At 37.2% G+C, this 27,663-nt stretch overlaps 1 protein-coding gene across 1 annotated transcript; it reads left to right on the top strand.

Moving 5' to 3' along the window:
* Positions 1-22,373: 22,373 nt before the first annotated feature.
* Positions 22,374-25,946, top strand: LOC117992856 (uncharacterized). Its single transcript, XM_034980566.2, has 3 exons — positions 22,374-22,526; positions 23,647-23,772; positions 25,857-25,946. Exons 1-3 carry the CDS (start codon positions 22,425-22,427, stop codon positions 25,944-25,946), a joined length of 318 nt encoding a protein of 105 aa, XP_034836457.1. The 5' UTR covers positions 22,374-22,424.
* Positions 25,947-27,663: the final 1,717 nt, after the last annotated feature.

The following is a 27,663-nucleotide window of genomic DNA, read 5'->3' on the forward strand; positions in this document are numbered from 1 at the left end:
AATCCTTCTTTTGATTCCTGAGTCAAGTCAAAGACAACTTCCGTACGTCATTTCCACAATACAATTATTATTATAGGATTTCTTTCTGTTTTCTCCACATTTTCTCCAGTAAATATTGACTTCATGGCGTCCTCGACAAATATTGTATTAAGACGGTCTTTGTTTTCTTTAAATACCGATATATCATTTAGGGACAATAAAACAATGGAGAGGCGTTATTGGCAAAGATATTTGGCCGCGGTTTATTTCTTCAGCTTTTATTAATAGAATGGTTCTTCCTCTTCTTCTTTATTGGACCACGCCCCGGCTTCGCACGGTACAATCTTCGTAGAGATCTCTAATTTCTAGGGTTCCGTACTTCAAAAGGAAAAACGGATTCCTTATAGGATCACTTTGTTGTCTGTCTGTCTGTCTGTCGGTCTGTCAAGAAACCTACAGGGTACCTACTTCCCGTTGACCTAGAATCATGAAATTTGGCAGGTAGGTAGGTCTTATAGCAGAAATTCGGGGAAAAAACTGAAAACCGTGAAGTTGTGGTTACATCACACAAAAAATATTAAATTGTGGTCATAAGACATAAACTAATAATTAGTATTTTCAATATTCGATGTATGATAACTATATCAAGTGGGGTATCATATGAAAGGGCTTCACCTGTGCATTCTAAAACAGATTTTTATTTATTTTTGTGCATCATAGTTTTTGAATTATCATGCAAAATGTCGAAAAAATACGACTATAGTACGGAACCCTTGTTGCGCGAGCCTGACTCGCACTTATCCGCTTTTATTCCTTTACTTGTGTACTTGTTACACCTACCTACCTGCTAAATTTCATGATTCTGAGTCAACGGGAAGTACCCTGTAGGTTTTCTTGACAGACACGATTGACAGACGAACAGACAAACTGACAACGAAGTGATCCTATAAGGGTTCCTTTTTCCTTTTGAGGTACGGAACCCTGAAGTTAAAAGATTTTTTTTTTTAAGAATATTAGCCATGTTAAATGACTAATATTCCCCTTTCCTCTCCAACTAAGCGTCAAGCTTGTGCTAGGAGTAGGTACGACAATAGTGCCACGGGCGGGGTTTGAACCGTCGACCTTTCGGTTTTCAGTTCACTCATTTACCAGTTGCGCTATTGAGGCTCCCGATGCGTTCCCGAGTGTTTATGTAGGTATGTAGGCATAGTTTTGGCCTTCCAACATCAATGTATGGTTTTCAATGTAGGCAGCTATGATGTAATATTTGGTGTTGTTTAAACCATAAATTACACGCGATGCGAAACAAGGCCGCTGACAAATTGAACATTTAGTGTGTGCACTGGCCAGTGGCCACATCCGTCAAAGTCTAGCCTACCCATTGCACAACCTTTGTGGTTGAAAACCTAGCGATTTATACTTTTTTAGAGTTTACGGAACTCTAAAATAGTATAAATCGCTAGGTTTTCGGTAAACAATTAATTGGAGAGGAAAGGGGAATATTAGTCATTTAAAAAATGGCTAATATTCTTTTAAAAAAAAAAACAAGGAACCCTTATAGTTTCGCCATGTCCGTCCGTCTGTCCGTCCGTCCGTCCTCGGTTAATCTCAGAGAATATTATTGCTAGAAATATGTAATTTGGCATGGGTATAAATATTAATCACGCCGACAAAGTGGTGAAATTAAATTGTGATAAATATTTTTTTAGGGTAGCTCCCCTACATGTAAAGTGGGGATGAATTTTTTTTATCGTCTACTCCATAGTGAGGGGTATCGTTGAATAAGTCTTTTAAAAGTACTGTGGGTGTGGGAACATCATTTTTCGATTTCTAGATCTGTTTGTAAAATATGATGTTTTAAAGTGCAATTTTTTATTAGTCAAGTGTCCTCCTCCCTTTATCAGCCAAATGGTAGTATATAGGAACGTGAAAAAATTCACATCAGTATTATATATAATCAATTTTAAAGGAAAACTATCATGGCTAAGTAGGGTTCACAGGTTAAGGAGTTATATCAACTGTTTTTCGACGTTAAAATAATTGTGACTATGGAACCCTACACTGCGCGTGGCCCGGCACGCGCTTGGCCGGTTTTTTTACTAATGACGTAATTTTTTTAATACCCAATAGGCTCTGTGGTCTCCGGGTTAACATAATATAATATAACGCAGCGTTGGAAGACCCCTCACTAGGTGGACGGATGACTTCAGACGAGTCGCAGGGAGCCGCTGGATCCAGGCGGCTCAAGACCGTGGCGTGTGAAAGTCTCTACAAGAGACTATGTCCAGCTGTGCACGTCTTTTTGTTGATGATGATGATGATGATGATGATGATGGAAACGTACTCTTTTAACCATAATACATAACATTAGCAATAGCTTTGATGGACTGTAAAAAAAATTGTTACGTCCCTAAATTTCTTACAGCCGTACTTACAGCCGCACACAGAGTCGCTAATCGTTACTTTAAATTGAGTTAAAACGAGACAGATTTATGTGAGAGATATAGCTTGTCTCGTTTTAACTAAACTTAAGTAACGATTAGCGACTCTGAGTACGGCTGTTAGTGCAATTCAATATCATTTCACGAGTAATTTTTATAATATTTTAATATAAATAACCGGCACATATACATACAAATAAAAACATCAAATTAATCGTGGTATGTACCTCACGATATGACGGCTGACTGATGGACGGACGGACAGCCGAGGCTACCATTGACACATTTCGGTTACATAGTTTACTCAGTGCCAAACTTTGGTACAGTGGCTGAGCTGTGAAAAGGTTACAGACAGACATACACACTTTTGCATATTTATTTTAGTATTAGAATAGATTAGTATGGATGGAGGTATTCCGTTATTATGCCTAATAAATAATTAATTGAGTTAGCTACAGAATTATGTTCGGTAACTATTAATTATGAATTTAATATTTATGAATGAGAATAATTAATTCATTGTACCTGTTGAAAATGTATTATATTACACCATTAAAATTTGTTAATTAATCTTTAATCTATACCTACTGATATTATAATTAATGCGAAAGTGTGTCTGTCTGTCAGTCTATCTGTTAGCTTTGCACGGCCCTTCTGTTTAACCGATTTTCAAGTTTGGTTCTAGCTTGCATCCCAAGGATGGAATATATTTTTTATTATAAATCTATATATTTTTATTATAAAGATAAATTTGAAGCCATCCTCTATTTGGTACAATTTAAAAGTTTAGCTACAAGCTCTCATAATAATAATAATGTGTACCAAATTTCAACTTAATCGGTCCAGCACGTTCGGAGCACATTGACTATAACAGACAGATACACGAGTGAGACAATAAGGTTTCTGTTTTTTCATGCGAACGCACGGAACCCTAAAAATTTGCTAGCTGAGGATTAACCACAGACCACCACCTATAGAATAGAATAGAATAGAATAGAATGTTTTTTTATTCATGTAAACTTTTTACAAGTGCTTATGAATAGTCAGGTAGTTTTAATTTACCACTGGTTCGGAATGCCGTTCCTACCGAGAAGAACCAGCAAGAAACTCGGCAGACATAGAATATATAGACAGTAGACAACTAATAGCCGGACACCCCCGATAGCAAGCTTAGGCAGTTGCTTAGCATAAAAGTCCACCCACGCCCGTTCGGTACCCTCATTCCGTACATTGTCTTGATTACGTGACTTTTGAGTCCACCAATCACAACAAAGCATTCTCCCCTGTCCCCCACCAACTACGGGAAGCTATGGTAGTTACCGCACCAGTGGTACAAGAGGCGGAACAGCACAGCTCCGTGGCCGTGGACCAGCAAGTGTTTGACGAAGAATTCGGACCGCCAGGCACGCGGGGATCTGCGAGTACTGAACGCCTACCTCAGAAAGGGGAGGAAGACTCATAGGGACAAGATAGAAAGAATTTGGAGGGAGTCAAGAAGGCGCCCCGGGAAAGAGCCACCGAGTACCGAACGGGTGCCCTCCCGCACTTCGGCCTATATAGCCACGAGGTTGGTGGCGCCATGGGAGGTGGTAGGTTGTCCTCCGCCAACATTTTACAATTTTGTTTTCATACAAAACCTCATACAGGATGAGAAATGAATGAGGAAAAGGAAGACATATGCTAGTTAGTACTAAACATATATGCGTACTCTTGCGGTTCAATTCTCTGTGGGGTTAATGTAAATTTCAAAGGTATAAAATGACAATTAATCATGCCAAATAATAAATTAACATGCAAGACCAACCATTAAATAGATTTTTGGTGTAGCGTCCATTTACTGAAGCGATTTGTTCAATCAGTAACGTATTGGATACAATAAACGTTTTTGGTGGTACCCGCCATTGTTGTGCGATTAAACATTATGTAAAACATCGGAACCCGACCGTAATTAATTTATGTGCTAAATTTTACGGTACTTCATTAAAATGTAGTTAGTGTTTAACAAATGGAATATTAATTAATAATCATAGTTATGCTTTTTCTTTGTTTTTTATCGCTGGGAAATGCCTTTACGCATCTCCCACGTAAGCTAGCCAGCCAGCCAGCCAGTCAAGCCAGCCAAGCCTTAGGTTAGGTGGTTTTTGAAAATTCTACCCTTGAGTGGGTAAAATTTGTGTAATTCACGCGGGCGAAGTCACGGACATAAACTAGTTTTTTTTAATAATAAGAACGACGCGTCGTCGGCCGGCACCAATCTGTTTTGTGTCCTATAATATCTGCTCTTCATATACAAGCAAAGTATGGAGTAGTGGCTAGTTAAAATAAATTTACTAACGTGCAAAATTTTAAAAAAAAATATGCGGTATAAAGTTTTACCTTATAAAATAATATGATTGGATTAATTTAACGCAATTAATGATCTACGTGGTTAAATGTTACCTACGGGCTTAACATTATTAATGTCGGTGTATAAATTTAGCCGCGAGTTTCAAGCTTTATAATATGATGCTCGCTTAATTAATAAAGATTGACACAGTTGAGACTATTTATTAAGAAATTTTGCCTTTCATCAATTTATAACTCGCCCGCGAATTCCTTCGCTTAAAATTTACAAAAGTTTTTTCATAGTAGGTATATTTATGATAATATAGTTTTAGAGACAAAATATTAATTTTTATAAATTAAGATTTATTAAGGACATAATCATCCCGTCCTTAAAAAATTACAAAAAAACGGGATTTGATCAGATACCTTAGGGATATGATCAAATCCCAACAGATGTTAAACTTCCTTTCCTTCATCTCCGAATATTTGAATGAACCCTATTGAAGTAAAATTAATATACTCATAAAATAAATAAATAAAATAAAAATAGCCTTTACATATTTCCAAAACATGCGATAGGATTTGCATTATTTTTCATATTAGATAAAATTGAGCCTCGTAGCTTTAGTTTTAAGTTTGCGTAATAATTATCACCACTATATCTTACACTAGCTGACCCGCCCCGGCTTCGCTCGGGTGGAATTTAGAAAATCGAGGTGGGGGTTGAATTTCCGAAAATCCTGAAATACATAATAATCCTGAAATACATAAGAACTTTTGCGTAGGTGTAGTTTTAAGAACGAAATCTAAAAAAAATCGCACGAAATAGAGAGCCGACCTCGCGACTGAGCCGCGCGGGTACCTTACTCATAGATCTAAACTCCCCTCCCGCACGCGCACCCCCGCCTTGGTGACGCCCACTTCGCAACGGGCCGTGCAGCAGAAATCGTAATATTTTAATTTCGCCATAACTTCAAAACCAAACGTCCAATTTTAATCATTCAAAGACTAAATATTATCTCCATAAACTGTTCTTAGTGATGAAATCATTTATTTTGATAAGGATTAATAGCATGAGTAAAATAAACGCGTTTAAATGTAGTCCAAAAAAAATTCAAGATTTTTAAATAAAAAAATGGTTGCTGTGCCTCACTCGACATAGATGGGTATAGTGTGTCGCGGACTTTTTTGTAGATATTTATAAGATCTACAATTAATTAGAACATTTTATGGTTCTATCTTTTATAGTTTAGGCAGCGTACGCAAAATAAGTAACTTTTCTGGTTGATTTTTTACACCTTGTGTCCGAAAACCCCAAATATCTTACGGAACCCTATTTTTTTCCAAAATAAAATATAGCCTATGTTACTCGTGGATAATGTAGCTTTCGAATGGTGAAAGAATTTTTAAAATCGGTCCAGTAGTTTTTGAGCCTATTCAGTACAAACAAACAAACAAACAAACAAACAAACAAACAAACAAAGTTTTCCTCTTTATAATATTATTACTAGCTGACCCGCCCCGGCTTCGCTCGGGTGGAATTTAGAAAATCGAGGTGGGGGTTGAATTTCCGAAAATCCTGAAATACATAGGTATTTCTTCATTTGTTGCCGAATTACTCATAGATCTAAACTCCCCTCCCGCACGCGCACCCCCGCCTTGGTAACGCCCACTTCGCAACGGGCCGTGCAGCAGAAATCGTAATATTTTAATTTCGCCATAACTTCAAAACCAAACGTCCAATTTTAATCATTCAAAGACCAAATATTATCTCCATAAACTGTTCTTAGTGATGAAATCATTTATTTTGATAAGGATTAATAGCATGAGTAAAATAAACGCGTTTAAATGTAGTCCAAAAAAAATTCAAGATTTTTAAATAAAAAAATGGTTGCTGTGCCTCACTCGACATAGATGGGTATAGTGTGTCGCGGACTTTTTTGTAGATATTTATAAGATCTACAATTAATTAGAACATTTTATGGTTCTATCTTTTATAGTTTAGGCAGCGTACGCAAAATAAGTAACTTTTCTGGTTGATTTTTTACACCTTGTGTCCGAAAAACCCAAATATCTTACGGAACCCTATTTTTTTCCAAAATAAAATATAGCCTATGTTACTCGTGGATAATGTAGCTTTCGAATGGTGAAAGAATTTTTAAAATCGGTCCAGTAGTTTTTGAGCCTATTCAGTACAATCAAACAAACAAACAAACAAACAAACAAACAAACAAACAAACAAACAAACAAAGTTTTCCTCTTTATAATATTAGTGTAGATAGTGTAGAAGTGTAGACAACGGGCCGTGCAGCAGAAATCGTAATATTTTAATTTCGCCATAACTTCAAAACCAAACGTCCAATTTTAATCATTCAAAGACCAAATATTATCTCCATAAACTGTTCTTAGTGATGAAATCATTTATTTTGATAAGGATTAATAGCATGAGTAAAATAAACGCGTTTAAATGTAGTCCAAAAAAAATTCAAGATTTTTAAATAAAAAAATGGTTGCTGTGCCTCACTCGACATAGATGGGTATAGTGTGTCGCGGACTTTTTTGTAGATATTTATAAGATCTACAATTAATTAGAACATTTTATGGTTCTATCTTTTATAGTTTAGGCAGCGTACGCAAAATAAGTAACTTTTCTGGTTGATTTTTTACACCTTGTGTCCGAAAAACCCAAATATCTTACGGAACCCTATTTTTTTCCAAAATAAAATATAGCCTATGTTACTCGTGGATAATGTAGCTTTCGAATGGTGAAAGAATTTTTAAAATCGGTCCAGTAGTTTTTGAGCCTATTCAGTACAAACAAACAAACAAACAAACAAACAAACAAACAAACAAACAAACAAAGTTTTCCTCTTTATAATATTAGTGTAGAAGTGTAGAAGTGTAGACAACGGGCCGTGCAGCAGAAATCGTAATATTTTAATTTCGCCATAACTTCAAAACCAAACGTCCAATTTTAATCATTCAAAGACCAAATATTATCTCCATAAACTGTTCTTAGTGATGAAATCATTTATTTTGATAAGGATTAATAGCATGAGTAAAATAAACGCGTTTAAATGTAGTCCAAAAAAAATTCAAGATTTTTAAATAAAAAAATGGTTGCTGTGCCTCACTCGACATAGATGGGTATAGTGTGTCGCGGACTTTTTTGTAGATATTTATAAGATCTACAATTAATTAGAACATTTTATGGTTCTATCTTTTATAGTTTAGGCAGCGTACGCAAAATAAGTAACTTTTCTGGTTGATTTTTTACACCTTGTGTCCGAAAAACCCAAATATCTTACGGAACCCTATTTTTTTCCAAAATAAAATATAGCCTATGTTACTCGTGGATAATGTAGCTTTCGAATGGTGAAAGAATTTTTAAAATCGGTCCAGTAGTTTTTGAGCCTATTCAGTACAAACAAACAAACAAACAAACAAACAAACAAACAAACAAAGTTTTCCTCTTTATAATATTAGTGTAGAAGTGTAGACAACGGGCCGTGCAGCAGAAATCGTAATATTTTAATTTCGCCATAACTTCAAAACCAAACGTCCAATTTTAATCATTCAAAGACCAAATATTATCTCCATAAACTGTTCTTAGTGATGAAATCATTTATTTTGATAAGGATTAATAGCATGAGTAAAATAAACGCGTTTAAATGTAGTCCAAAAAAAATTCAAGATTTTTAAATAAAAAAATGGTTGCTGTGCCTCACTCGACATAGATGGGTATAGTGTGTCGCGGACTTTTTTGTAGATATTTATAAGATCTACAATTAATTAGAACATTTTATGGTTCTATCTTTTATAGTTTAGGCAGCGTACGCAAAATAAGTAACTTTTCTGGTTGATTTTTTACACCTTGTGTCCGAAAAACCCAAATATCTTACGGAACCCTATTTTTTTCCAAAATAAAATATAGCCTATGTTACTCGTGGATAATGTAGCTTTCGAATGGTGAAAGAATTTTTAAAATCGGTCCAGTAGTTTTTGAGCCTATTCAGTACAAACAAACAAACAAACAAACAAACAAACAAAGTTTTCCTCTTTATAATATTAGTGTAGAAATCTAACACCATACCAGACCATCAGAGTAATTTATTACCTATTTTGAATAAATCATTTGACTTTGACTTTGACTTTGAGTTAAGTCTTTACAATATAATCTTCTCTTCTATATATATAAAAGGAAAAGGTGACTGACTGACTGACTGACTGACTGAATGACTGACTGACTGATCTATCAACGCACAGCTCAAACTACTGGACGGATCGGGCTGAAATTTGGCATGCAGATAGCTATTATGACGTAGGCATCCGCTAAGAAAGGATTTTTGAAAATTCAACCCCTAAGGGGGTAAAATAGGGGTTTGAAATTTGTGTAGTCCACGCGGACAAAGTCGCGAGCATAAGCTAGTATTACATTAAATTAGATTATTAAAATATTAATTACGACTATTTACATATTAATTTTTTTTTTTTAAATATTTATTATGAGTTTTAAATGAATTTGAGATTTTATTTTTAAACTAGCTTATGCTCGCGACTTGGTCCACGTGGACTACAAAATTTCAAAACCCTATTTCACCTCCTTAGGAATTGAATTTTCAAAAATCCTTTCTTAGCGGATGCCTACGTCATAATAGCTATCTGCATGCCAAATTTCAGCCCGATCCGTCCAGTAGTTTGAGCTGTGCGTTGATAGATCAGTCAGTCAGTCAGTCAGTCATTCAGTCAGTCAGTCAGTCAGTCAGTCAGTCAGTCACCTTTTCCTTTTATATATATAGATGATATCCCGTGTCTCGGATGGCCTGTTGGCAAAGGCCTCCTCTAGCTCCCGCCCTGTGCTCTGTCATGCGCTACTCTGCGACAATTTGGTCCCGCGGTCTGTTTTATTTCATCTTCCCATCGGCATCGTCTGCACGGTCTGCCTCTAATCCTTTTTCCATCTCGTCGATACCAGTTTGTAATAATTTTGCTCCATTTGTCATACCTGTCCCTTTGCGAGTGACCCGCCCATCTCCATTTTTATGCTCATAACATAAATAAATTAACATACTACAAAATATTGTTTAAACAACTTCAGTGTACAATTAAAAACAATAAATCTTCATAAAATTGTTTAATTGTTTAAAATTAGAAAGTCAACCGCACCGCGAGTGGGCGATTTGCCAACTGCAAATAATATATTATTTTCCGCAACAATTTCAACATTTCAGCTTCGAGATTTATATGGCAATGTAGGTTTTGTTTACAATTCGAAACGGAAAAAATGCTTTTTATGTTTCCGTTTGAAATTGAAAGAAGAAAGAAAGAAGAAAGAAAAGACGTTTATTAATACAAATTATGCCACACATCACAACTTAAAGCTAAGAGCTGGTTGTTCCGGCGCTTCTTCCACCTGAGAACAAGCAAAAGAAGCGCCGGAACAAACTGTTATATTGTGTGGCACAACCCGAAAAAAGGGTCCCAGCTCAGCATTATGCTGTATGCCTTGTTGCACAAGGACATACAGCGCTGATTTTCAGCTGGTACCCTGAACCGGGTGACGCCACGGATTATAAACTAATGATAACTAAACTAATGAAACACACGGAAACATAAAAAATTAATAAAATAAAAAATCACTAACTAACAACTATACTTATTAATGACTACACTAACACAGACTGTAACTATACTAGTTATTACTAAAACAAAGACTAAGCACACATACATAATTATATTATAGGTATATAAATATTATATCTTAATATAAATGTTAACACCAGGTTAAGTTTGTATATAATATATAAAACACAGCTATATATACATACACATACACATATATAAATATATACACATAATACTTGTATACATGAAACTACAGAAATGAGAACTCCGCCACATGATCCTGGAATTCCACTTGCTTATCTAAAAGGTATTTTTTTAGTTTTAATTTAAAAGTAGAAATAGTTTTTGAGTCTCTGATTGGTGGAGGAATATTATTCCAGCACTTAGTTGCGGAGTACGTAAAGGATCCTCTAAAAGCGGCAGTACGATGAATTGGAACCCGGAGCCGATTACATTAAATTGTAAACAAAACTTTACAGAGAATATTAAACTTTGTTTTTACAGTAGGCACAATTTACACAAATTAAAAAGCAAAGTTTACTATTTACTTGAAACATTAATAGTACTTAATCAATCTTTGTAATATAATCTGTTGATAACATGTTTATCTACTTAGCAACGATGTTATTTGTTAAAAAAACTGGGATACTTTGCCTAACCGTGCCTCATGCGTGTCAGATCAGAACACGCACGGTTCCGTAGACATATTACGACAGTGCGCCACAGGTCGAGATGGCAATCGAGGTAAGAACGCCCCGCACACCCGCACAGCCCCCGCACTAACCCGGTGCGGGATAGCCCGCCTCAATCCTCGATTGCAAGCTTTGTTGGACAGACAGATGGACAGAAAGACTGGAAAAAAAAAATCTTTTACTATGGACTTTTAAAAATGGTAATAAACTTACTAATAGTAACATAGGCCTCCGTCCAAATATGCAATAAAAATCCCTGTAAAGTCATGAAAAATGACAACATCATCAATTAATATTACACAATATGTTGTGTGTCCCATACAAAACTTAGCGAGTAAAACTGTCGCATATTTTCGCAGTGGTTCCCGAGAGACGTCCCAAATGTGTCCGGGAGTGCAGTGTTTAAGATTAAAATACACCATTTTTCGCTGCCGAGATCCTCAGACCGAAGGAAAATGACAATATCATCAAATATTACATGTTGTGTGTCCCACACAAAACTTAGTGAGTAAAACTGTCGCATATTCTCGCAGTGGTTCCCGAGAGACGTCCCAAATGTGTCCGGGAGTGCAGTGTTTAAGATTAAAATACACCATTCTTCGCTGCCGAGATCCTCAGACCGAAGGAAAATGACAATATCATCAAATATTACATGTTGTGTGTCCCACACAAAACTTAGTGAGTAAAACTGTCGCATATTCTCGCAGTGGTTCCCGAGAGACGTCCCAAATGTGTCCGGGAGTGCAGTGTTTAAGATTAAAATACACCATTCTTCGCAGCCGAGATCCTCAGACTGAAGGAAAAATGACAATATTATCAAATATTACATGTTGTGTGTCCCATACAAAACTTAGTGAGTAAAACTGTCGCATATTCTCGCAGTGGTTCCCGCGAGACGTCCCAAATGTGTCCGGGAGTGCAGTATTTAAGATTAAAATACACCATTCTTCGCAGCCGAGATCCTCAGACTGAAGGAAAAATGACAATATTATCAAATATTACATGTTGTGTGTCCCATACAAAACTTAGTGAGTAAAACTGTCGCATATTCTCGCAGTGGTTCCCGAGAGACGTCCCAAATGTGTCCGGGAGTGCAGTGTTTAAGATTAAAATACACCATTCTTCGCTGCCGAGATCCTCAGACCGAAGGAAAATGACAATATCATCAAATATTACATGTTGTGTGTCCCACACAAAACTTAGTGAGTAAAACTGTCGCATATTCTCGCAGTGGTTCCCGAGAGACGTCCCAAATGTGTCCGGGAGTGCAGTGTTTAAGATTAAAATACACCATTCTTCGCAGCCGAGATCCTCAGACTGAAGGAAAAATGACAATATTATCAAATATTACATGTTGTGTGTCCCATACAAAACTTAGTGAGTAAAACTGTCGCATATTCTCGCAGTGGTTCCCGCGAGACGTCCCAAATGTGTCCGGGAGTGCAGTATTTAAGATTAAAATACACCATTCTTCGCTGCCGAGATCCTCAGACTGAAGGAAAAATATACAGGGGGTAAGTCGATCACTCTTTTAGCAGCACGTCCTATTTTTACCCGACTTATTTTGGGTACAAGCGAAAGGTTATATTTTGGGTACAAGCGATACAAAACGCAGATTATTATAAAAAATCCCTACAAAAGACCTCAACACTGATGTTCAGCAGAGGGTTTTGTTAAAAGTTTGTATTATCTTTGAAGTTGTTATTCTAAGCTTTGAAGTTAATAAAAATCAATTTGTGGACCTTAAAACGTTTCACTTTTTGGCGAAAATCCTAATCCTACTAATATTATAAATGTGAAAGTGTAGATGTTTTGATGTTTGTTACTCAATCACGAAAAAACGGCTGAACGGATTTAGATGAAGTTTGGAACGGAGGTAGATCATACCCTGGATTAAGTTAACACATAGGCGAGTTCTCATGGGATTTTTTTAAACCTAAATCCACGCATACAAAGTCGCCGGCATCAGCAAGTAAAAAATAAAGTTTTGTCTATGTTTCACCTTTAGTCTGCGTTGAGAACATTTTTAAGATTTTCAAATGATGTTGTGCATTTTGGTGCCAAGAAGTGCAGTAAACGATTTGCTTATCTGCCGCCTTGCTGACTTATCGCAGTGGAAAGTAATGCACTTTCTGAAGGTAGTTTATGTCATGTGCTAGAGGAAAGAACGAATTTTCATATAACGAGAGAAAACCAATTTTATACTTTTAATATCTACTAGCTTATGCTCGCGACTTCGTCCGCATGGACTTCACAAATTTCAAACCCCTATTTCACCCCCTTAGGGGTTAAATTTTCAAAAATCCTTTCTTAGCGGATGCCTACGTCATAATAGCTATCTGCATGCCAAATTTCAGCCCGATCCGTCCAGTAGTTTGAGCTGTGCGTTGATAGATCAGTCAGTCAGTCAGTCAGTCAGTCAGTCACTCAGTCCCCTTTCCTTTTATATATTTAGATTACTAGCTGATGCCCGCGACTTCTTCCGCGTAGAATTAGGTTTTTAAAAATCCTGTGGGAACTCTTTGATTTTCCGGGATAAAAAGTAGCCTATGTCACTCTCCATATTTATCTATACCCATGCAAAAAATCACGTCAATCCGACAACGACGACGTGATTGAAGAACAAACCAACAAACAAACACACTTTCGCATTTATAATAAGGGTTCTGATACAAGTTAGCCCTCGACTGCAATCTCATCTGGTGGTAAGTGATGATGCAGTCTAAGATGAAGCAATATTTTTAGAACGATGTCTACATTTCATTGAGTTTGTTTGGTTAATATTCAATCCGAATAATCAAACTGCGTATGTATGGGGAGCACTATGGAGAGTGCTAGAGAATTTAACACAAATAATGGTCCCTAAGTTACAGAAAATGCATCCCTGAGCGCAGTTCTCAAAATTAATATAAAGGATTCTGCTGAGAACAACATCGTTAAAATTATGCACTTTACTGCTGAGAACAGTTCTGAGAAACTTTGCTTACTTGAGTGTTATTATTATCTTTAATGACTTCTTACAAAAGAACCTTTTAATGGCAGCACCTTGAAGCTTATAAAGAGTAGAAGAAAAACTGACGCAGGTTCCTTCGTGATATTTTCTTAACTGTAAAAGCACGTAGGTAATGTTAGATATCAAAGGCATATAAAGTAAGCAAATCCGTTCTTGAAAAGCGTGGCGGATTATGGCCTAAGCCCTTCTCATTCTGAGCAGAGATCCATACTCAATAGTGCGCCAACGATAGTTTGAGATGATGATGATGGTGTAAAATTTTGTTTAGCAGATAAGTTTTTATTAAATTTGAAGATATTATGTTAATAAATAAATAAATAATAAATAAAATGTCTTTTTTTTTCGATCAACAAGGATCATAATATTAGTGTTAGTAATCACACGAAACTTAAACCTATTTGTAAGTAAAATATCTATAACTATTTAATTCAAAGAGAATAATAATATATAATATGTTACATATCTTTAGTTTACCCGACTTGTTCCAAATATGTGTTGCCGTATAGTGCTTGAAATTATAATAAAGCAAAAGGAAAGCTCTGTAGAGGAAAATATGTTAAGATTCTCCGATGATATTGTGCAATGCCGTGCCAAGAAACGCTCCTAGTGCAAGAGCCCATGGCAAATTCTGAAGAATGGTGTCAACTTCCCAAAACGGCAACATTTGCACTAGGATGACGGTTTTGTGTTCTCGAAGGCACGCGAGTACACCAAGAACTTCCCAACTCCAAGGTAATACTGAAAATTTATAGACAGAAAACTCCAATAACCTTTTTTTGTCTAGAACCCAATACCTTTTATACAATGAATCCGCTAGAACAGATCAAATCTGTTACCAATACGGCCAATACTTTTTGATCCGTAGCTGAACAAGCTAATCTCTAGATCTTCTAGGTCAATTATTCAAAGCAGAAGAACCGCCAAACCCATTTTCAGCTTGCTGCTTGGTGTTCTTCGAACAGTGCCAGTTATTATATAGATAGGTGATAGAAAGAGAATAGCCGCCGAATCCAACTCGTCTGGACAGCGTTCAGGAAGCTTCAAGATGTCATCCATAATTCCTCAGTGCTTGAAGACCAAAGTCTTCGAACAGTGAGTGTTTGTTACAAGTGATGATATACGGATCCAAAACATGGTCGCTAACTGTAGGCCTCATAAGAAAGTTCAGAGTTTCTCCTCCTCATAAGAAACGAGGAGATTCGTAGAAGCATCTGAGTAACCAACATAGCTCAACGAGTTGCGAAGCTGAAGTGGCAATGGACGGGGCAGATTGTTCAAAGAACCGATAGACATTTGGGTCCTAGCTTTTAAGGTGCTGAAATGACAATCTCGCAGGTTGGCAGACCTACCACTAGATGGACAAATGACATCAAACGAGTTACAGGGAGTCACTGGATTCAGACGGAGCTAGACTATGCTGGACTATGTTTATTAGATTTAACACCTTATGTATCTACACACATTATACAAATAAATAATTGTATTGTTGTATTGTATAGACTGTGGCATGTGGATTGTGGAAGTCCCTACAATACAAGATACCCATGTCCAGCAGTAGACCTCTATCGTTTGACGACGAAGCTTCGTGTTCAAGCACCTCATCAAATCTTTCTATGGGCTCTCGGACCAGCATTGCTCTGAATAGAGGCTCTACCCAAGTTTGCGCTTTTCCCTATCGACTTGTTGTAAAATAAGTATGCAATTTTGAAGGCGTATCGGAATATCTTCAGGAAACAAGAGTGGCTGCAGCGGCTCCTACGTTATATATTTTATAGGCTTTAGATACTCGAAGATGGTGGAGTTCTGAGTAACTCTAGAGCTCTACAGGCTATCTGGCTTTAGTTTGGTTCAAGTCTGTGACCTCTCTGATGCAGTGGTAAGCGTTGTGGTCTTAGGAAGTCCAGGATTCGATTTCAGTTAGGGGCAATTTCGAAATTTTCATCTACCATCTCAACTCATCGCCACTGAGCTGCTGACAGAATGAGAAGGTAACACTGGTCTGCTAACAGGATAAGAAGGTAGTCCACCATGCTGGCGAAGTACGGATTGGCAGAATCCATACATTATGCAGAATTCTCAGGTATGCAAGTGTTATTCGCGATGTTTTCCTTCACCATTAAATAAAATCATATTTTTTTAAACTTAGGTAATTCTTTTTAATATTAGTTATTTTTGTGTGATGTGTGTCCAAACAAATAAACACACAAGCTTTTAGTGAAGTAGTTGAACGAAGCGAATAATCCATACGAATATTATAAATATGTGTGTCTGTCTGTCAGCCCACCTAAACCCACTCGAACGAAGTCACGGGTATCATTTAGTAGTATAATAAGTCAAATATAATAAGTAATATGTATTCGAGAAAAGGTACGTAGTGCCCCGTCCTTAGTTTGGCTCGTCTTGGCGGGAGCACTGCCGTGCCCCCTGATATTACTAAGTACACTTATATTACAATAAAAAAATGTAACTTTTACTGTGTTTAGAATCAAGACCATCTTTTTTAGAGACTCTTTAAAAAGTAGATTATTCTTTTTTTTTTTTAATTATTATTACAATAAAACTTAAAGCTAGCCTTATCTAATTACTATATAAATCATGACCGCGTGGAATGGTGCCAAGAATACTGGCTGCATTTCCGCGCTGGACAGCCAGGCTGATCCGTTGTGCAAAAAATGAGCCAGCCCTTCTGTCACCAGATGAGGCTATTAATCGCGGTGAAATGTCTCGTAAAAAATTTTTAGCACTAAGACTCCATGGCCCCAGATTTTTCTTATCTGCGAAATAAATGGGGCAATCTGCGGGAAATGATCCCTTTTTCAATATTCAATTAAATTGACGACAACGCCTTGATATTGGAATATAATCCCCCCAGGGACATTAAATCGTCTTGATTAAAATATCCTTCTCTCATTGGGGATTTAATTAATACCATTTTTAGAGTACCCGAAGGGTGCCAACATGGACCTTACTAAGCCTCCGCTGTCGGTCCGTCCGTCCGACTGTCTGTCGGTGGACTGTATCTCGTGAACTTTAATAGGTAGAGAGTTGCACAGAATCAGACCTTATTATAAATGCGAAAGTGTGTTTGTTGGTTTGTCTTTCAATCACGTCGCAACGGTGCAACGGATTAACGTGATTTTTTGCATGGGTATATACAAGAAACTTTTGCATTTATAACGTAACTGATTTCATGATTAATTGTAATACTTAAACCTACATTCTGTATATTATTATATGTAATAACATAACAATGAAGTTAGGTAATTTGTATAATAATATGTAGTGGAAAATTGAAATCATAATATAACATGGAGCCGTGTGCCGTGTACCTAGTTGAGCAAAACTAATTGCCATTTACCATTCACTAACATTTCCCAGAACGTCCCCTAAAATGATGTCCAATTGGGTTTTAGTAGTAATATCAAGTCATTACATTGCAACATAAACTATTATTATTAAACTAGTTGATGCCCGCGACTTCGTCCGTGGGGATTTAGGTTTTAAAAACCCCGAGGGAACTCTTTGATTTTCCGGGATAAAAAGTAGCCTATGTCCTCTCCAGGTCTTAAACTATAACCATGCAAAAAATCACGTCGATCCGTTGCTCTGTTGCGACGTGATTGGAGGACAAACCAACAAACAAACACACTTTCGCATTTATAATAGGGGTAGTGATTACTGAAAATTCAACCCCTAAGCAGGTAAAATAGACGTTTGAAATTTGTGCAGTCCACGCGGACGAAGTCGCGAGCATAAGCTAGTTTAGTTTTACATAATTAGGGACTCTTAGCAAAATCATCCACACGTAAAATAATAACATTGTATCTCAAAAATATTAAATTTAAACGTAGTATTTATTGTAATCTCTGTGTAGATTTTTATCAATAAAATTGTACTTCAAAATGTTGTTATTATTCTACAAATATTGTATTGCAAAGGACGTTCGAAATGTATAGACAATTCAAATGTATTGTCTGTTTGTTCTGCATTATTCAGCCGATTGCTTCCGAACTGGATCACGGTAAGCACTAGAGAAGCTGAAGAAGTGTTTGAAGAAGTTAGCATTTTGAATCGTTACTAGTGTTTGCCTGGATCTTATATTGTAAAAGTAAATACTTTGCGCATGATGTCTTCTTTCTTTTAATATAAGAGTAGATAACTGAATGAATGAATGAAATATGCTTTACTAGCTGACGCCCGCAACTTCATCCGCGAGGAATTAGGGTTTTTAAAAATCCCGTGGGAACTCTTTGATTTTTCGGGATAAAAATTAGCCTATGTCACTCTCCAGGTCTTCAACTATATCCATGCAAATCACCCCAAATCATTGCTCCGTTGCGATGTGATTGAAGGACAAATCAACAAACAAACACACTTTCGCATTTATTAAGGGTAGTGATCCAACAACCGACCATCAAAAAGTGTAATTTATTACCTACTAGCTCATGCCCGCGACTTCACTCGGATGGATTTAGGTTTTAAAAATCCCTTGGGAATTCTGTAATTTTCCAGCATAAAAAGTAACCTTATGTCACTCTCCAGGTCTTCAACTACACCCATGCCAAAAATCACGTCAATCCGTTGCTCCGTTGCGACGTGATTAACGGATAAACCAACAAACCAACAAATTTTTTATTCCGGAAAATCAAAGAGTTCCCACGGGATTTTTATAAACCTAAATCAGCTAGTTTATAATAAGGGTAGTGATTTATTACGTAAACTTAAAATTAAAACTACGAGGATTCGAAACGCGCCTGAGAATCGGCATTGTCATTTTCACACACAAAACACAATTTCTCGTGTTCCCTATTCTGTAAGATGATGTGAAGTGCAAACTGATCACGTATTCACCACTACTGAACATAATCCATAAATCACAAGCTCTTAACATAACTCACACAGCGGAAAATAGAGAAAGGAATGCTACATCAAAGCTTCAGTATTATTCTGTAAAGCTCTCAGTTCGTCTTCGAGTTCGCCATCGATTTGGGTTAAACTATAAACATACTGAGGTCGGAATCACGGCCAGCCAGATCTGCGGTGCTAGTTTTCAACGACATGTCACATATGAATACTTTGGTTAGATTAGGTACATCAATGATCTGTGCAGAAATAACTTACTATTATGTCACAAAAATAGTAAGTAGTTTTATGTAACACGGACATACAAACACATACAAATCTTTCCTCCCGTGCCACTTTGGAATTAAGTACAAATTTTTACAGAAAGAAATCTGGTAAATTATAGACACTTGTAATGGTTTTTGGTACGTGTCTAAAAAAATTTTTAGTTTGACTGGTTAATATGCAAATGAGCACCAAACTACCTTATGAATTGAAGAGCGCTGGGGAGCATGCTAGGAAACAACTTCTCTATGGCAAAATCGAGTCTGGTATTAATTGACATATTTTCAAAAGAATATCTTAGTGTAAATTACAAAACAATTTTAGTAATAATAAATTAATTTAATAAATGTATTTAATTATTTAATAATAAATAATAAATTAATATAATAAATTTTTATTGCGTTAACTGTGTACATGTTCAGGTGTTATAATATTAAGTTTTAATAGTCCTAACAGTTTGCCACTTTGTCGCGTGCAATACTATAAAAAATATGTCATTTTTAAAATATTTTTAAACATAACAATTTTTAAATTCAATCTTCTGTCTACTTATAGGTATATAGAATATTTTATTGCTGAATCAGCTTTGAAAGTAAGTGAAAGAGGCTGTCCGTTTAGAGAATATCACCACATGCTCTCAAAACTCGATCCAAATTCAGACGTCCGAAATGTACCGTCGATTTAAATTTATTCTTTACTTGTTCTGAATTATTCAGCCGATTGCATCGCTACGGGTTCGGGCGGGCGGGCGGGGATCTCACACAGACAAGTTTAAACAAGTTAGCATTTTGCGAGTTTCGTATATGTTTCGTTTCATTGTATTGTTCATATTTCATTTTAGAATAACATCTTCCACATTTGAATATTTGTGGTGAAAAGTGGGAATTCGTTTTTAAAAAGGGTTAAAGGGTTTTTTTTTATTCATTATTGAACGATAGGCCCACGATCACACCTGATGGTAAGTGATGATGTGGCCTAAGATGGGACGCGTTTGCCTAGAATGTGCTTAATCACTCTTGTTTTAAAGATACCCAGATTATAATTGGCAGGAAACACTGATCTCGGAAGAGTATTCCATTATGGAACCACGTTTCAATAACATCGAAATGACGTCATTTTGACGTCAGCCGAAATAAAAATATACCATCAGTTAGAAACTTCAGTCTAGTGCTGACTGCTGATGTCACTAAAATATTGGCCACGCGCACCAGCAATTTGCGGGACATATACCTACACGACATATGAGGTGAAGAATGACGGCATTCGTATTTCTTTGACGAATTCGAATTTCAAATTTCATGTTGCTCGGTTTGGTCGTAGTTTGTGCATTGTTTGCAAAACATGAAAATGAAATCGTAATTTTACTCGTAACTGCAATTTATGGCGTCAAAGAGTGTTCTCGCATAAAATAGAGAGATAGAGGGCCCACTCAACACAACGCGCGATTACAGGCGCGACACTGCAATAGAAGACTAATTATTTGCATAGCGTTGCAGTTTCATTTACGTTGCTTTAGATGCTAAAGTAAAAATATTGTATATATATGCCCGCGACTTCGTCCGCGTGGATTTAGGTTTTTAAAAAACTATTTGATTTTCCGGGATAAAAGGTAGTGTCATTTATGTCATACTAGCTGATGCCTGCGACTTCGTCCGCGTGGAATTAGGTTTTTTAAAATCCCCCTGGGAACTCTTTGATTTTCTGGGATAAATAGTAGCCTATGTCACTCTCCATGTCTTTATTCCATACCCATGAAAAAAATCACGTCAATCCGTTGCACCGTTGCGACGTGATTGAAGGACGATGTCGCAGGCATCAGCTAGTAAAGAATAAAGAATAAACCGCGTTGTATTAAGTGGACCTTCTGTTAACTCTATATATTCTGTGGTTCTCATATTGAGGAGGCTTCGAATATAGCGTAGCAAATTACGAATCAGTCGTATATAGGTTCGATTTGAAATTCGAAACAATAGTAACTTCGGACCCGAAAAGGGACATAGGGTATGAAATGTGGTCATAAATTCAATATGACGGACGGAAATGGCAGCTATAATTTTCCCTTCCTTCCTCGACAAACCCTTGAGCCCCTAATAAATAGATCTGAAAGAAAGACGTGATAAAATTTTGATGTCTTGCCTAGTAGGTCCTAGTATAATACTTGTTTATGTACGCGACTTCGTCCGCGTCGTCTACCCAAATTTCAAACCCCTGCATGAAATCGGGGTATGAGGCAGGGGTAGGGTTGCCAGGCGTCCGGATAAAGCCGGACATAGGTAGGCTTTTTGATTGCATGTCCGGCCAAAATAAACGGTGTCCAGATTATCCGGCTTGTTAGGCTTTTTACATTTCACAAGCGAGCGTGGCCGAGCGCAGGCGAGTCGAATACGTTGGTCGCTCCCGCAGGCGGCAGTGCCGCCCGACAACAAGATTTAAGACAATAATAAAAAAGCTTGATTTTACATTAAAAAAAATTGTCGTACCTATTAATACAAGACACAAAATCCTCAATAATGTAGGGTGTCCGGCCTTTCTACCCAAATGTCCAGCCAAACTGGCTGGTCTGTCCGGCTATTAGGTTTGGCGATAGCGCGGGGGCTGTGCGGGTGTGCGCGGCGTTCCCACCCCGATTGCCATGTCAACCTGTCGCGTACTATATATAGTCAAAGTCAAAGTCAAATGATTTATTCAAAATCTATATATATAAAAGGAGAAGGTGACTGACTGACTGACTGACTGATCTATCAACGCACAGGTCAAACTACTGGACGGATCGGGCTGAAATTTGGCATGCAGATAGCTATTATGACGTAGGCATCCGCTAAGAAAGGATTTTTGAAAATTCAACTCCTAAGGGGGTGAAATAGGGTTTTGAAATTTGTAGTCCACGCGGACGAAGTCGCGAGCATAAGCTAGTAGGTAATAAATTACTCTTTTTGATAGTCAGATGTTGGATTTGTAAGATCTACCTAGTGGTGATAATAATTATTACGAAAACTTAAAACTAAAGCTCCGAGCGTTCCAAACGCGCAAAGGTGTGGGAAGTCTGCAAATTAGCACTTGGCTACCATGGTAGACAGAAACCCTTACATTCTGAGGAGACTCGCGCTCAGTGGAGAGCTGACGATGATGATGACGATTTAACTTCTGCATACTCTTTCTTGTACAGAAAACCCAGTGGTGTCAGTAGTCCACAAGACCCTCAAGGCCACCGCCCGCTCCTGCATGGCCCACGTCAACGCGACAGAAGCTGACCTGGAGTTCCTTCGGAAAGATCCACCTTTTCCTGAGAAGTCTGCCTGTATCATCACCTGTTTGCTGGAAAAGGTATTTTTTTTAAAATAGAGATAGCGAGCAAACGTGCAGGCGGGTCACCTGATGTTAAGTGATTACCGCCGCCCATGAACATTTGCAGCACCAGAGGAACCGCCAATGCGTTGCCGGCCTTTTAGGAATTTGTTAGTTCGCCCCTTGAATAACCCCATGTTGTAATCTAAAGGGAACACCGCCGAAGGGAGTTGATTCCACAGTTTGCATGTGCGAGGAAAAAAGGTCACAATTGATTGCGGTGGCGTGCGGTGCGGTTGTAGAAGGAGGAGGAATTATGCGACAAAGCATGACCATCATTCAGGCGATGACCGATTTGATCTTATGAGTGGGATTTACTGGATTCCCTGGATCAACTTGAGGATTTATAATATTTTTATTAGCCCTGGAAAAAAGTAGTGACAGCCTCACTCGGCTTCTTCCTAACATCTAACTTTTCGGTTTTTTTTTATTCAGATACAAGTTAAATAAATAAATAAAATAAATAAAACGTTTATTTTTCAATCATCTAGTTACACACATACATGGATTTGATCTTGAACAAAATTTAGTCCTTGACTGCAATGTTACCTGGTGGTAAGTGATGATGTAATCTAAAATGGATGCGGGCTAACCTGGCAGGGATACGGCAGTTTTTTTAAACCCATGTTCCTTTGGTTTCTACACGGCATCGTACCGGAACGCTAAATCGCTTGGCGGCACGGCTTTGCTGGTAGAGTGGTAACTAGCCACGGTTGAAGCCTCCCACCAGACAAGACCAGAAATTATAAAATTCCATTTATTTACCGGAAATCAAACCCGGGACCTCCCACTAACAAGACCACAGTGCTTACCACTGCGTCAAGGAGGTCGTCAAAATTTGTTATGTACGTTTTAAGCATTTAAATATTACTTGTTTTACTGGTGAAAGCAAACATCGTGAGGAAACCGGTATGCCTGAGAGTTTTCCATAATGTTCTCAAAGGTGTGTGAAGTCTGCCAATTCGCACTTGGTCAGCGTGGTAGACTATGGCCAAACCAATTCTCACTCTGAGAGGAGACCCGCGCTCTGTAGTGAGCCGGTGATGGGTTGATCGATGATGAAAACGAGATTGATTGGTAAATATGCCTGTTTCCTTAGATCGGCATCGTGGAAGACGGCAACTACTCTAAGATGGGCTTCATGACGATCGTCAGCCCGCTCGTGTTCCGCAACAGGAAGAGACTCGAGCACATGAACACGGTGTCAGAAAATTGCGATAAGGAGGTATAGTTTGACGCTAACATAGCACACCAGCACCTTAAGGTGACGCAGGACGCTCGACCGAAATTGGCAGCGCACGTGGGTAACATGTTTGCTTTTCATTTGACATTGCATGAGAAAGGTGAAAGGCACGATGATTTTCCCAGAAATCAAGCTTGCGAAAAGGGTTTAGGGAAAGTATTTTTGAGAAAAAACTACTGAATTTATGTTTGTAAAGTAAAGTTATTTCAACTAATGAATAAATAAACTATGTCTAATGATAATTTTTTTTAGAATTTTCATATCTCTAATCTTATTTATTTACGCCCAAAGTTGTCATAAATTTAGTGTTAAAATAGGAATCTTTTGAGGCTCGTAACTTTTAAATCAATATTTTTTTTCAATGTTTCATATATCAATAAACCTAGATAAAGACGAGATAAATCGATATAATTCTTAGTTTTGTGCGTACAATATCGAATATTGTTGTATTTTCCCTCCTACGTTTGTATGAAGAAAGCACTGAAGTGAGTTTCCTTAAGGGCGATTACGCACTGCACTTCCCTCCTCCGAGTTCTATCCGTCATCCGTGAGAATACTAGCGATTATCTACGACATAATAATTATGTCATAAGCTCCCACAAAACAAAAATAAACGTATTTTCACGGACTCGGATCGAATGAATGCGTAGCCGCCGTTAGCATGACCAAGTGACAACCAACCAACCAATCCGGTGTTTGACAACTAGTCAAATCAGTATCTTTTTATCAAACACGAATATCGAAACACGCGCTTAAGGGGGCTCAGGACGGTGCTTTCTTCATACAAACATAGGAGGGTAATTACTACATTATTTGATACTGTACGCTCAAAACTAAGTATTATATCGATTAATCTCGTCATTATCTAGGTTTATTGATATATGAAACATTGAAAAAAGTATTGATTTTATAGTTACGAGCCTCAAAAGATTCCTATTTTAACACAAAATTTAGGACAACTTTGAGCGTAAATAAATAAGATTAGGGGTATGAAAATCCTAAAGAAATTTAACATCGGACATAGTTTATTTATTCATTAGTTGAAATAACTATACTTTGCATACATAAACACAGCAGTTTTTTTTCAAAAATACTTTTCCTAAACCCTTGATTTCGGTGAAAATCATCGTGCCTCTCACCTTTCTCATACAAAGTCAAGTGAAAAGCAAACAGGTTCGGTCGAGCGTACTGCGTCACCTTAATATGCGAGCTTCTATGAAATACTGGCATGCGATGTCACAATTATTTGACGTTCTTTTTTAGTTTAATCCATAATTTATGGTTATTACACTTAAAACTAACAAAGGACGTGGATTTCACGTTAGTATTTTGGAAGACCCTCTATTTAAGAATCACTGAGAAATAATTTATTTTTGATATAGGCAAATACCGTTTCCAAGTAAGTACAATACTTATAACAGATGAGTGGGCTCCAGACTTACGAAATATCTCAAGGGAAACTGTTAAAAATAAATGTTTACCATGTTAATCATGACTAACATTCTGAGCCTCAATATCTCAGTTGTTGAGAAGCGGACTGAATTCCGAAAGGTCAGCGGTTCAACCGCCACACGTTGCACTATTGACGTACTTACTCCTAGCACAAGATTTGCGCTTAGTTGGAGGCGAAATGAGAATATCAGTCATGATATCCTGAGCTTGAATATCCTTTTAAAAATATTACGCATTCCTGTCCAACTAAGCGTAAAACTTGTGCTAGCTCCCACAATTACTGTCAAGCTATTTTGAGGCCATATCTACTATTGTCTTGGCGTCACACTAAGGCTCTCAATTTCCCCATCAAAAGACTTTTGCGATAAGTTTTTTAGAAAATAGGTACGTCGATTATCAGTATTATGTTTAATTCTATAAAGGTTTTATACCAAGGATTTCAATTCGCCCTTTTATCACGGAGGTATTCAAGTGAAAAGGTTGCATTGAAGATCTTTAATAATTTCTTAACCTCGTTTGAATATAAAAATGCAGCAAGAAATCTAGAAGAGCCCGAGTACCAATTCGCTTGCAAATATTTATCTTTTCCTTTTTTAATTTAAATATCTTTTCAGATAAACCGAGGAGGATCTCCTTGTCAACTCGGGAACGAGATAACGATTTGCATTTTTAAATACGCCCCCGAACTGCACTTCAAGAGTTGAAGGAATTTAAAACGGCAATAAAAAAAATCCCGTGCAAATGTTTGGTTTTATTTCAGTGAGATATTTTCAAACATAAACTCCATTTAAGGTCCACCTGGGGATCTTAGAGAGTCTAGATAAAGTCAAATATTATTCCGAGCTCGAAAACGGCGGTATGAAATGAATAATTTTTCATTTTAATGTACCAACTGAGTATTTTATTTGTCAAGGTACGACAATTTTTCATTTTAAATTGTTGATGAATCTTGAACAGTTTCCGTGTGCTTAGTATGAGATTTTACATCTTACCAAAACTTTGATAGAATTCGAGAGTCCGAACATACTTAATAACTTCATTTACCTTGAAGTTATTAAGTATGTTCGGACAGTTAATAACTTCAAGGTAAAAGGAACCAGCGGCACGATTGCGGTAGAACGACAGTTACAATATTACGATCGCAATCACTTCTGATTGGTTGACGCTCGCTCACTATTTGGCTACAATGTTTGTTCTGTATTCTGAGGCTACAATGCATTATTGCAAGTTGCAAAAAAAAATCGCACAAATTCAGCGAATCACAACAATTGAGATTGTAATAATGATTGATGCAGGTTTTACGAAATCGATATACTAAAATTGCCTTGATATAAGTGATTTTGATTTCGCAGCGCTTCTGATGCTGACTTTAGATGACTTTTTATAATACAAATTTTATGGGTCTTCTAACTTAATGCAGACAAAAGTCCCAAAAAATCGTCACAGTTCGTTTGTCGTAGCCTAATTAAGTACATTTTAAATTACAATATAATGCAGCAGATACAACTGAAGATATATTTTCTATAATACGCTGAAACAGCGTATTACAGCAAATTATGGTTTTGGTTCATTGTATATCATGGACTACCGCAAAGTAACGCCTGCTTCTATACAACAACTGAAGATATAATACTTTCAATGCAATCGATTTTCCTCATGAAAAAATATTTTTTTTTAAAAATCAGTTTCTGGTTTTTGGATATAATTTTAATTTTAAGCTTTTATCCTAATTATTAAGTACCATCTAATTAATTACTTGTTATGAAGTCCGCCTTCTAATCGAAGGTCCGGGGTTCGATCCCGGGCACGCACCTCTAACTTTTCGGAGTTATGTGCATAGTAATTAAATATCACTTGCTTTAACGGTGAAGGAAAACATCGTGAGGAGACCTGCATGCCTGAGAGTTCTCCATAATGTTCTTAAAGGTGTGTGAAGTCTACCAATCCGCACATGGCCAGCGTGGTAGAGTAAACCCTTCTCACTCTGAGAGGAGACCCGTGCTCTGTAGTGAGCCGGCGATGGGTTGATCATGGTAATGATGAAGTACCATCAACATTGCCTGAACCCCCACGACTAAGGAGTATGACAAAATTGGTGTTCATATGGATAGAAAAAAAACGCACTGAATTGAAAACCTCCACCTTCTTCGAAATCAGTTAAAAATTATCTTCCAGTATGATCTTAGCGCCAGAAAGCTATGTATAATTCAAGATTGTTGAAGCGCTTTGCAATTTATGTCACTCAAGCTGTGAGAAAAAAAATTGGATCCAATAAGTTTTGAAGTATAGCTTGATTGATGACTGAACAAAACTTTGCATCATTAATAATAACTTGATCGGAATTTTTTACAGCGGGCAACACGAGGAATTTTTCATTCAACTGAAAGTTTTTATAAATCCGAGCGAAAATGTGGGCGTTTC

Source organism: Maniola hyperantus, chromosome 22 (assembly GCF_902806685.2).
Source record: "Maniola hyperantus chromosome 22, iAphHyp1.2, whole genome shotgun sequence".
Lineage (NCBI taxonomy): Eukaryota > Metazoa > Arthropoda > Insecta > Lepidoptera > Nymphalidae > Maniola > Maniola hyperantus.